This window comes from Chiroxiphia lanceolata, chromosome 13 (assembly GCF_009829145.1).
Source record: "Chiroxiphia lanceolata isolate bChiLan1 chromosome 13, bChiLan1.pri, whole genome shotgun sequence".
NCBI lineage: Eukaryota > Metazoa > Chordata > Aves > Passeriformes > Pipridae > Chiroxiphia > Chiroxiphia lanceolata.
In genome coordinates, this window is record NC_045649.1 from 7,727,672 (window position 1) to 7,740,703 (window position 13,032).

The window sequence follows — 13,032 nt, forward strand, 5'->3', positions numbered from 1 at the left end:
AAAATGTATAAGGAAAAGAAAGGAAGAGAAAGGAAGGATAAGAGTAGAAGGATGTCACCACTGGGGGGTCCAGCTACGAGACTGATTATTGCAATATTGGTGTCTGTTGGTCAAAGTCTTGATCCCTTGGGGTGGGGGAAGACTCCAAAACATGAAGTCCAGTGGGTTAATATGTGCTCAGGTTCAGGGAGGAGGTTTTACACTGATGGAACATGTGGGTCATTCACAGTCCACTGGTGGAAGAGTCTGGACCTGCTGCTCTTGCAAATGGCCCCTTGTTGGAGCCATTCACCAGGAACATCCCAGCCTCTCACGGGGGCTCTGGGATGACCCAGTTTGAGGAGATGCCCCACTGAGGTCCCTTCCAGCCTGCCCCACCCTGGAATTCCGAGTTGTGACTCCCTGCTGTCCCCACAGGTGCTGCAAGGTGCTCAGCTCATCGCCGTGGCGTCGGCCGAGCCCGCGCCCGGGGGGGTGGATGGATCCCCACTCCAGGGAAGTGACATCCAGGTCCAGTATGTGCAGCTCACACCAGTGACAGACCACTCTGCCACCAACCAGGTATGTCCAGGTCTCTATTTTCACCATCTGAATGTGCTTAACTCGAGTGAAATATCCATCACACGTCCTTTATATCTACCCACAAACAAGGACTTCATGATCCTTTCTCCAAGCCATAAAAAAATATCATTTACATAATTTTTTTAAAGATATGAATGGTCTTTTCCTACTCCCTCTGCTGTGTTCCTTCTCAGTGCCTCTAGAGAACAGTTATTTTGGTCATCATTGTTTTCCTGTGCCCTTGAAGGCTAAAAGCCATTGCAAAGGACAGGGCAAGAAACGTGCCTGAATGCAGCCAAAAAGGATATTTTAGACTGAGGTTTCACTTAAAAATGTTATACCCTTCCTGACAGCAGTTTTCCAGTTGTTTTGATCAACAGCCTGGATTTCCCACAGCATCTGTGAGTGAACACTTGATCCCCTCAGTTATGGTGGAGGAATTACCGGGTATTTTTGTCTTTTTAAATCAGTTTGAAGTTGTGTGGCTGAGTCTAGAAAAAGCTTGTCATCAACTTGAAGCTTTGGTGACAACGCAAGAAAATTGACTTAGAACAGTTGTAAGAAGTTTTTCTGAAGATGGTCACGGGTTGTTTTGCAAATCCCACTTCCTGGGCTTCTGTTCTGGAGGATGCCAAGTGCTTGTGGAATTTTTTTGCCTTCTGAAGATTTTATTCTTAGTCATTTGTAAGACTGCTCTGGACACTGAGAGTATTGCTACAGGGATTGTGCCTTATTTTTTATGAATCCTCCGTCACTGCTGGTCTTGTGCAATTAATAATTCATGGAGTCATGGAATATCAGGACTCACAAGGATCATGAAGCCAAATAAGTGAAGTACACAGGCAGCAGGTAGTGAGAGGTGTTTCTCCTGCTGCTGCCCTCACTCCAGACTTGGAAAATACTCAAATTTACCTTCTGTGGAGCTTTTCTGGGTGTGTTCCTCATGCTTGTCCTCTCAAATTTAGCAATTTGATAGATTTATTCACCACTTTGGCACAAATTTATCGAACAATTTAAGTTTAAGCAAACACCAAATTACCTTCCAAGTTGAACAGGGTAAAAGTCTTGTAGCCACGTGCAATTACTGACAACAAGGCAGAGATGGAGAGAAAGAATTTGAAAACAAATCTTAATCGAGGAGAAACACTTCATGATTTCGAGCCTCTGGTATTTTTATTTGAATAAATAAGCTGTGACTGTGTAGTAAAATCTGAAGGATGGGAAATCAGGAGTTTCCACCCATGTGGATCATCCTGCAGATCCAAGGCTGAGGGCAAAAAGCAGGACGTCCAATCAGACTATTTTACAACAGAAATACTGTCAGAGATGTAATTCTGTATCCAGGGTGTTACATAAAGCAAATATTAGATGTGTTTATGGGGGGAAAATCCATCAAGAGTAGATCTCTGGAATGTGGGGCAGGAAAATCCAGAGAAATATCATTAAATCCTTGCCCTTTGCTTGGAGTTTTATCAGTGCTTGTGATCCTGGCTCTGTCAGGGGAAGGTTTCCTGGGTGTGAGGGGCTTTCTCCAAGCCAGTCCAGCTGTTCTGAAGTTTATCTTTCAGCTCCAAGGATGGAGTTTGTGTCAGCAGCTCCTTTTCCTTACTCCAAGTAACTTGGCTAAAAGGGATTTTGCGGTGGGATTATCCTTCCCCAGCATTGTCAGCCCACTGGGAGGAATTTAATTTTTAAGGAGACTTCCCTTGAAAGCTGAAATCAATTGTCTTTACTCTCAATTCTGTCACGAGAGCTGTTCTTCCTTGGAAAGCGAGGAAAATCAGGCCTGCAGGAAGGATTTTATTGGAGGAAAAGTTGACTGTTGTAGCTTTATTCTCATTTTACACAAAATAAACACAGACTGCAGTGGGTAAAATCAGCATTTTCAGACCATATCCTGCAGCAACTGAGAAATTCCAAGCACAAGGCCATCACAGAATTTTACTCTCCTTACCTTGAGCAGCTCTGTCATTCCAAGAATCCCTCCTGGCTCTTCCATGATCCCCTTGGTGGCCTTTTTATCCACAGTTCTGCCCAGCTCCATATCCCCAATGTCTCTCCATACCTTGAGCTGGGACCAGCCCTTCCACAGCTTCATGTTGTGCTAGACAAAGGGTTTATTTTCTTTATTTAGAGCTGGTTCTTTTTGGGGAAGAGAGGAGAAATAACTGTTTCCTATGTGCCACTCCTGATTGTGTAGATCTTTATCATAATTGCATTATTTCAGCCTTCTCCTTAGAGCCTGAAGGTCTATTTAGTCTTCAGAAGGACTCTTGATGTTATTTTTGGTGCCTTTGTAAGTGTGTTCCCATTCCCACTCTGTCACAGAGCCAACATCCATATGGATTTTGCACTGGGATTTTTCCACTGGCATATGCAAGAACTTTCTATTAGTACAACAAGTTCACATTCCCTTGGTTACACCAATGAAAAGCACTTTTAGATTGATTTCTTGCTGTCCTGTTTCCCTTTGCAGGGCACTGACAGCCTTCAATCAGCAATCCAGCCAGAAATGCAGATAGAACACGGAGCAATCCAAATTCAGTGAGGGCACTGAGGAACATTGGGAGCTGTTGGTGAACTACAGGCAGAAATGAAGTGCAAGAGGACAAAAATACCTCTTAAACCAATGGTCACACCTCAGACATCTCCAGCCATGGCCTGGTTGTCCTCACCCAGAATAATTCACACCCTTTTACTTCAGCTGGAGCTGCACCACAACAGCAGTGAAGACCTGACCTTCAGGAAAAAAATCAAGAGGAAAAAAACCAACCCTTGCAGAAAGACAGAAGGAGATTTAATGCATCCAAACTGTGAGACTCAATTCCTGCTCACCCATTTCTTCTGTGAAAAAGGCCCTTTGAATGTCTGCAGATACTTTAGGAGGTGTATTGCTGCTTTGCAATACTTGCTTTACCACATAGAAAAGTTCCAGAGCTCAGCTATTTTTCACTGTTTAAACAGCTTTTTTTTTATTTGCTATGGTGTTTATAACAAAAAATGGAAAATATTTAAAAAGAGGAAAATCCCATGACAGCAAGTATTGGCCTTTTGCTGGTGTTTTCTGTTCAGTGTAATGAAAACTGTACTTGCAGAAGACTAACAATTTTGTTTGTACTGTTGCTTAACTACTTTTCTAGGGGAAAAGGCTTTTAAATGCTGTAATTATGCATTTCTAATGGAAAATAAATGTGTATTTATGAATAGTGCAGCTCTAAGTTGCTCTGCCTTGGGATGAGGATGGTTTGGTGGCTGCAGGAGTGGAGTTCTGGAGGAGTTGATGCCGCTTGCAAGCTCTGCTGGAAGGTCTCAATCTCAGATAGTTTTATTATCTAAATTTTCAGTGCAAGAAAAATGGGATAGTTAAGCTTTGAAGTCTGCAAATCGTATTTTATACAATGAATTTATGAAATTTATGGTAAATGTGAACAATTCTTCTGAGCTCTCTCCCTTTTAGTTCCTCCTGCCTCCTTTGTCCAGCAGTGCCTCGGTCTGGGATTCATCCATCCAAAAGTCTGAAATCCATCTTGTTGTTCACCATCCAGAGCAAGGTGAAACCCTCTCTCCTCTGAAACTTCTGGGAAATTTGATATTGATTTCAACAAAGCACCATTTTCCTATTTGCTAAGCTTGAGTAGGAAGGAAACCTGTTGCCTATAATCTGATTAATGATTTTTTTTGAAAAATACAGAGTTTACTGGGGAAGGTGTTCTTTGTATCTGATTTTCAGCTGATTTCTATATGATTATTGCCAATATATGGCTCAAAATGGATTTAATGTATTAATGAGTGAGGCATAGCCACAAATTCCATGTTGTTGAATTCAGGATAACTTGAATTTTTATTTTTTTCTTATGAAAGGAAGGGTTAAGCACAGCCAGTTTTTGGAAATGTTGTCCCTGGGAAATGTTACGCTTTATATAAATTCTTCCCTCTCCTTAGGATGTCTCTTGACTCAGGAGCACAATGCAAACTGAACCACAGCTTATGGAACACAGGGTTTGCACCAGGCCAAGAATTTGGCTTCTCTTCAATTTCTTTTTATAAAAGTGTTTCTCAGTCTGGGGGATCTTTGACGAGCTTGGCATCCAAATAGAGGCCTAAAAATAAGCAAGGCCTGTACATTTTGCTGTGGCTGGTTAAACACAGAATCCTGGAATGGTTTGGGTTGGGAGGGACCATCCCATTCCACCCCCTTCCATGGGCAGGGACACCTTCCACTATCCCAGGTTGCTCCAAGCCCCATCCAGCCTGGCCTTGGACACTTCCAGGGATCCAGGGGCAGCCACAGCTTCTCTGGACAACCTGTACCAGGGCCTCCCCACCCTCACAGGGGAAGAATTCCTTCCCAATATTCAGTCTAAACCTGTTTTCTTTCAAATCCGTATTTTCTTTTAAATCCATTCCCCTTGTCCTGTCAAGTCGAGGAGGAGAATTCTCCCCCTCTGCTCTGCTCTGTTTCATGGTACAACTAAGAATTCTGTTCTTCTTTGCATTTTTCAGCTCAGGTACGAGATCAGATTGAGTTCAGGACATGAGATTGAGTTCAGGAGAGGTTCCCTTTAGCCACCAGACCTGCTGCAGGCTCGACTTTCTTCTAAAACTGACTCAAAAGGTGTATGAAGTGGTGAAGTAGCTGATGTAGATTCCAGCAGAAGGAAATCTGCTCCAGTGTGGAACAGAGGGTGTCAAATCAATTGGAATAGGTAAGGAGAGCAGCTTAGTAAGATCCTTCACTGCATCCAGACTTTGAGGTCCTCAAAATGTGAATGTTCCTCCATGTTATGTCCATGTTTTCAGGAGTCTGAGCTGTGTTTGTACTTCAAAGGAAAGAGTCTTCAGCACTGAGCCAGGTATTCCAATTCCAGGTAATCCCTGTCCCTCTTCCCTTTCTGTAGGTTCTATGTCCTTGTCCAGGGAGGAAATGTCTCCAAGAATGTTTGATGTGTTTTCTGGGCATCACAGGGTGTGTCACCTACAAATAAGTCGTTCCCAAAAAGAGTAATTCAGGAGTGAATTCCTTTTTGGGAAATAGTTGTGAATGGTCTGGGAGGTTCTGTGCAGGGTGATGTTATGTCCACAGAGAGTTTGTAACAAAAACATTTCCACAGAACACTAAGAAATCCTAAAAATATTGTAAGGTAGGGTCTGAGAGTTTGCCTGGCTCTGAGTTCTGGCAGGTTGGTGTTGTTTGACCACAGATGTGGTTCTGTTCTTGAAGACAACTTTCAGTGGGTCAACTACAATTACACTCTCATTATGTCTCCTGTTACTCACAGCCTCTGCTTTGTCACTAATAAGGTTCTTTTCCCCTCAGCAAACCTTTCAAAGTCCTCATTTTTAACTGTTCTTTTCCTCCTTGAGCTGCTTTTGTCCAAGAGAGGTTGAGAACATATGACCAGGAGTTTTCAGGGAGACATTTCTTGTAAGGTTAGACTTGGATTGGCTGCATGTTTTATTTTTAATTGATATTAATTCATCTTGTGACCTGCAGAATCTTGTTTTCATGGGGTTGATTTGGTTGAGTGCAAGAATATTTCTGTGTTCAGGCTTGGGGGGAGAAGAGCCTCTGGTTACTTTACTTGGTCCTTGGATTCCACCTGAAAAGGTGAATTCTTGAGGGATTCCACAGTCCTGATTTAAAACTAATCAAAATATTACATTTTGGTGGATTGTACAGCCAGAAATTGGTCTAAAAAAAGTGAGGGAGTGGGTTATTTCTTTCCTGGTTTTTTCTTGCTTTCATTCCTTGTTAGTTTTATGCATTTTGTCTTGCAAAACAAATCTATAAAAACCATCACCCTCCTGTGACCCAAATAAACTGGAATGTCCTCATTAGCTGCATTTTTAGGCATTTCAGTATTGACAGTGTGCCTGTAAAGGAAAGAATCGTGGCCAAAATGTTGCTCTGATGCTTGTCTCCCTCGTGGAGATCCTGGTGTGTGGATATTCTCTGGTGGCCCTGGATTTTATTATCCACTTCCATGGATGTAGAGTTGCATGTTAGAAAATACAGCGGGAAAACCAATACCTAAAAAAACCCACCCCCAAATCACTCCATAATGTCCCTCTACACAAACTTCTGTTAGCAATCAGTATTCCTTCTGAATTCCTAATTATCCAGGCACTGCAAATTCTGACTAGAATTCAACCAGAACTGTTTCCCATTATCAGGAGTAAGAATGTTCCTTTCATTCCCGGCGATCCCAAAGCACTTCTGGAAGCTCTGCTGGTTTAGATGAGCCCTCAGCAGTCAAAGCTCATTTCCTGGGATGGAGCTGGGAATAAGGAAGTCATTCAGCAGGAATTATATTTGGGTAAACTGAGGTGGCTGTTTAATGTTCTGCTACAAACACACAGACCTGGAGTTGCTGCTGAACAAGGTTTGACTCATTTAAAGGGTGTTTTATACCCCAAAATAGGAATATCAGCAGCAAGTGGAGGCAGGAGGAGCCGTGCAGAGCCCACAAGCACTTTGGCCAAGGCAGAGGGTCAACACTCCTCGTTCTAAAGGTGATTTTTAATCAAATCTTCTTCTTTCTCATGCTAAATTGGATGGAACTGGATGAAAATCTATTTTTCCCCATTTACAACCTCTCATACAAATTTTAATTCAAATCTCTCTGTTCGACTGTTTTGCCTGTTTTTGGGTGAATACAAAGTTTTCTCCTCTTTTCTTCCTCTTCAATTTTTCTAAATTTCCTTTTCACAAAGGAAAAAAAGTCTTTTCATTATATTTAATAAAATTTTATATTTTGGGCAGAAAATATATCTTATATCTCTTTTAAAGGGGTTTAATTCATCAGTATGGATTTTTTAATTAACCAGGAGGCTGGGAAAAGTTCTATATTTCTTCTGGTCCCTCAGGTTAATGATCTGTGGGTTTGAATGTTTAATTGAACAGTCCAGTTTCATCTCTGTCCATCATGTTGGGTTATGAGATTATATGTTATTTAATATTTTACTAAATAGTTTATTCCAGGTTTTTCCTATAAAACAGAACAACAAAAACCTGGATGGAAAACTGAGTTTAGTCAGACGTGGTTTTCTTTGTCCCTCACTGCTCCATGATCTGGGTATTTATGGTATTTAAAAATTAATGAAAATTATAAACATCCCTGTATTCCACACTGATTCCCTGCTTTTCTGAAGGAATCTTTGGGATTTCTATTTTCCAGATGCCCTGGGCTTTGTTTGCCAAGCAGGATCTGAGAACTGAAGCAAATACACTGAAATAAAGGGGCTTTACTCTTTTATTATTCCCACAGGGAAAACAGATCTGCTGGACTTATATTGCAAATAATTCGGATTTTAAATGAGGAACTAAATGTTCAATTTACCACTGGCTTTCTGGGAAAAGCAGGAAAAAAATTGGGAGCTACCCAGCACCATTTGAGTAGCTGAAAGGTGCATTTCAGCTTGCTTGATATATTTAGTTAGTTAGTTAGTCAGTCAGTTATTTATTTTTATATATATTATATAAAATTATATACTTAATTATATAATATATTTTATATGTGATATATACACATATAATTTATATATACTATGATTATTGTTTATATACATATTTATATATATCCTATATATCCCATATATGTTATATATACTATGTTTTATATATTATACATTATAAGTACTATATTATAAATACTACCTTTAGTATTTATAAATACTACCTTTAGTATTTATAGTGTATATCACATCAATACAAATATATAGTTATATAATATATACAATAAATATATCACATATTTTTTTACAAGAAATGTTATCTATTTATATATACATAAATATATATATATACATATATATAAAACCCTTGGTCTGCTGGATTCTAAGTTGCACTTAACAGGAAAAATCAAGCCATTTTAGACCTTAACGTTGTGCACAGGAAGATGCTCTTTTACTGGGTTTAGTTACCAAAAATGTCCCAGTTGGAAAGTCAGTGTTTGCTGTTAATTAATAACATTTTCACTGAATAACCAGATTTTTCCCTACTGTTTCCTCGTGGCAGCAAAATGAAACCTCCTTTTGCCGGCGCCAGGTGAATCCCAGCAGCTGCTCCTGGGAATTCTGCTGACTCCCAGTTTAGGTTGACCATGGCTAAACTCATTATTTGATGCCATTTCTCCCTAAAATTCCTGTCACAGGCCTCTCGGGGTGGCCCTTCTCCACTCATCCCAACTGGGAATGCTTTAATCAGCCCCACTGGTGGGATTTGTGAGGCTCAGCTCCGTGTCCCATCCCGGAATGCCGTGCTCTCCTTGGACGCATGTGCCTTGCATAATTCCTGTTATTTAACAGCAATTTTATTACTCAATCCTCCTTCAACTCTCCTAATCCCCCTGCTCTAATGGGCTCCTGCCTCCTCAGCAAAAGAAATTAAAAAAACCCCAAATGTTCCTAAAAGAGGAGTGAGGAATCCAGGGAAAAAAAGAGGAGCATTTTGGTGCTTTGGTCTGATTCCTCCTTTTCCACATGCTCAGGTTGCCTTTCCCTCCTCTCTGCAGTGAAACATGGTGGTTCCCAGGGAGAAGTTCACACAATAGTGCCAAAAATATCCCAGTTTATCCCAGGAACAGCAGTTCTGGAGGTAGGCAGGGGCAAGGGGGAGATTTGGGGTTGTTTTCATCTTTTTTTAGTTTAAATTTTGTTTATCCCTTACTGTGTTTTTAAATAGTTTGTAAACGTCTGGGGGGATTTACATCTGGTTTGGGTTGTGCCTGAAATTCCTCTGAGTTTTGTTAAATTGACCATTAGAATGAAAGCAGGAGCTTCTCTGGCAGGTTCTGTCTCAGAATTTTAGAAAAATAAATAGTAATTTTAGAAAAATAAATAGTCCATCTCCACACTTTCCCCCTCTGACATTTTCCTGCGTTGTCATGGGAATTTTCTTGTGTGGCAAAGGGCTGAGTGCACCTTGGTATGAGTGAAAAGAATAATTTCCTTTTGTTTTCCTTTTCGTAAAAGGTGGAAGGCATTCATTTTTCTGCCAGAAAATCAACTTTGTAGGAATATTCCCTTAGAAAACTTGGAATGTCTTTGCATGGAGTGACAGTTTTCCTGCTGAATCTTTGAGCAAATGCAGCTGACTTGGCACTGATAAAACCTCATGGATACTGAGTGGCTGAACATTTTGAGGCAGGTTTTCTGTGTGTGGTTTTGCTTTTATTTTGAGTTTTCCCTGTGTCATTCCCAGTGTGGAGCTGGGAATCCCAGCTCTGTGCTGCACAGAAAGGAGCCTGGAAGAAGCGTGTCCTTGGATTTGAGCTGCTTCAGGCTCTTGACTCTAAATCTCTGATCAATGTGCAGGTTTGGGTAAGTGGAGGGCAAGGTTTAAAAGCCCTGGATTGGACTCTTGGGAAGAAAACACTGGCTGGGAAAGAGCTTCAGTTTGGGCAAGGGGGGAATTGCAGGAACGTTAAGCCAGTAAATCCAGGTGGGAAAATGAGGCAGAGGGTTTGACAGTGTATGGAGGAGGATTGATGGCCAAGCCAAGCGTTGAGTGGTGGATTCTTCACCTTTAGGTACTTCCTGCTCCTGACTGGCCCCAAATGCAGCCCCACATGCCCTGGGACAGGAATGGGAATGTGCTGAGATCTGTGGCAGCCTGGCACACTGTGATAGGTGTGCAAGGGTTATCCCAGGGGATGCCCCTGGTTCCCACAGTCTGCAGCTTCACCAGGCTCCCAGAGATGGATCCACGCAGTCCACAGTCACTGGATCCATTTATCAGGAACATTCCCTCTGTGCCAAAAAGCACAACTCAATAATATATGAAATATCCTAAATTCATAGAATCATTTAGGTTGGAAAAGACCTCTAAGACCATGGAGATCAACCATCCCCCAGCACTGCCAAGGCCACCACTAACCCATGTCCCCAAGGACCACATCCACATGGCTTTTAAATCCCTCCAGGGATGGGGACTCCACCACTGCCCTGTGCACCTGTGCCAGGGCTGGACAACCCTTTTGGTGAAGAAATTGTTCCTAAATTAGGGAAATGTTGGGAATACCCTCTCCTAGAAGGCTGCTCCGTGGTGTTGAGCTGAAAACAGATGCCCATATGGATCAGGAGTGGTGCAACAGGAAGGGTGTCAAGGGTTGTCTGTCACTTGCTCAGATGTTCTTGTCTGAAGTTCTCAATGTGTGAGTGTTAAATTGGGCTAAAAGTGCTTTTTTTGGGACCAGTGAAACAGAGAAGTGGTGAATTCTTGTGCACAGACCTTGTTTGTGGATGACAGCAAATGTCTGGGTGACCTGGGAACCGAGGCAGGAGGAGCGGGCTGATCAAAATGCTAAGAAAAAGAATTCAAGGCAAAAACAATTTAAAAAAGCCTTGAAATTCCTAATCCTTTGGGACTGGTTTTTGAGGGTCCATAATTAAAAATATCATAATTAATAAGAGCTTTTTTACAGCACAGAGTTAATAAGCAGGGAGCATCTAAGAAAATATGGAGATTTCCTCATAAACCGCTGCCTTCCCACTTCCTTTTGTACCCAAGGTTTTGGTGGTGTTGACGAGACACTTCCAGCAGAAGGAGGGTTAAGTCCATGAGAAGGGGGTGGAGAGGGAATCCCAGCTTGGAACTTGAGACTTTCCAGCTGAGAAAGGAGGATTCAGAGATGCAGACGTAATCCTGCAGCTCTGCAACCAACTCCTGTGGCAGAGGAAGTCAGGAAAAGCACATAAATAACTCCACAGCCACAGTTAATGTAGGGCAGGACATAGATCAGTAGTGCCACCACTTCCTCCAGGGTGAGTATGGAAAAACTTCCTGGCTAAATGCTTGCAAATGGTTTAAATACTTTGAAATGGTTGGGTGTGAACTGCAGAAATTGAGGTGAATTGGGATTATTTGGTGCCAGATCAAATAGATGCTCTTTTACCTAAATGCAAGTCGCAGGTTCCCTTGCAAACAGCCCCCAGGAATGGGGATGTTTGAAGCAGAATCTCTGTTGTTTCCTGCTGTAAATTCAAAAGTCCAAAGGAGTTGCCAAGGACTGCAAACAAACATTTAGCGGGAATGCAGATTTGTCTGTGTTTAATATACAAATTTGAGCATTTCTCTTTGAATGGCTTAACTGCTTCCAGCTTGAGCTGTTCTCCTTATCTGCTTCCTGCAGCTGAAGGTTTCCAGGTAATCCACGTGTTGAGGATGGGCTTTCTTGAACTTTGAAGGATCTTTAGGAAATATAAGTAACTCTACACTTTATTTGCTGCCTGTGTGATATATAAAGACTGGGGAGTGTTTGTGGTCAGTCTGAAGGATCCAAAGTCTTCCTGATTGATCCAGAATGAAGGATGGGAGAGGAAAGAAATGCTACTGCCTTGCTTCTCTACAGGGGGCTTTCTCCCTAGCCAGGTGATGGGGATGTGATGTTGCAGCTGGGGTGTGATTTATTGCATTATTACCATTATTATTACCAGGCTTTCTGGGCTGGTTCTTGGTTAAGTTGGAGTTCAGAGACCGTCTCACGCTGGGCTTTGTGTGGATGTGTTTGTAAAATGCCTGTTTTCCATTACAAACCCGGCAGATAAACGAAGATGACAGTCACATTTTCCTAACATAAATTTCTCCCTCTCTCAGTCTTCCTTGGAAACCATAAATTTCAGCAGCCTGTCTGTGCTCCAGACATCAAAAGCCCCGTGGAGGCGGGTGGGTTGACAAGCCCTGTTTGCCTGAGTCAGGTCCTGTGCAGAAGGACAGACAGAATCCAAATGATAACAGAGAGCTGGGGAGGGAGCAGAGTTAAAGGAGGAAGCTGCACAGTGTGGGAGGGGAAGGCAAGTCTCCTGAGGGGACTTGTCTCAGCTGATACAGTTCAGGTGGTGGGGAGAGATTTTCCTTCTCTTTCTGGCCAATGAACATCTTCTTGTTTTCCTATTCCTGCCCCGAGTGTTTGCAGCCGTAAGGATCCAACCTTTTCTTCCTCCCAGCTCTTGGCCAAGTTGTTATCTCACCACAGCCCCATTAACACAACATCCTTTGCTCTTGGCCTTGGTTAATGCTGCCTCTTGCCCAAATCAGATCCATTCACAAACTTCCTCTCCTCTGTCTTTTGCTTCTCCAGCACATCAAAAACCTGTCTGGGCTTTCACTGTCCTTCTTGGCCTTTCCTCATCCCAGATCCTGCTGCTCATTTAAGATCTTTTCCTTCCCCCTTCTTGCACTTGGCAGGAACAAAATTTCTCTGCAAACTTCTTGCCCTTTAGTCCCTTCCAACCCTTATGTCTTTGTGGTCCTTCTGTCTCTTGGAGCCTTGGACCATCCTTTCTTCCTTGTTCAGCACCTACCACTATCTGTAGGATACAAATAGTAATTCATCCATGAGTTTCACTTGTCCCCAGGTCAGAGCCTTTGATCATTAATGCATAAACAGTGTTGTTTGTATTTTCATTATAATTAGGCTAAGATTAAGCATAATTAGCTTGGAGTGACAACATGAATAAAACCAAGACTCA

General features: G+C 42.1%; 1 protein-coding gene across 4 annotated transcripts in view; it reads left to right on the forward strand.

Annotated features, from left to right (window-relative positions):
- BANP (BTG3 associated nuclear protein) overlaps positions 1–3,765 on the forward strand; it is a 123,702-nt gene extending 119,937 nt beyond the window's left edge. For all 4 annotated transcript variants that reach the window (XM_032701012.1, XM_032701010.1, XM_032701013.1 and 1 more), the window contains 2 exons: positions 418–561; positions 3,038–3,765. In XM_032701012.1, coding sequence (XP_032556903.1) covers positions 418–561; positions 3,038–3,109 — 216 coding nt within the window. In that variant the 3' untranslated portion in view covers positions 3,110–3,765. The remainder of the gene's footprint in view (positions 1–417; positions 562–3,037) is intronic.
- The last annotated feature ends 9,267 nt before the right edge of the window (positions 3,766–13,032 follow it).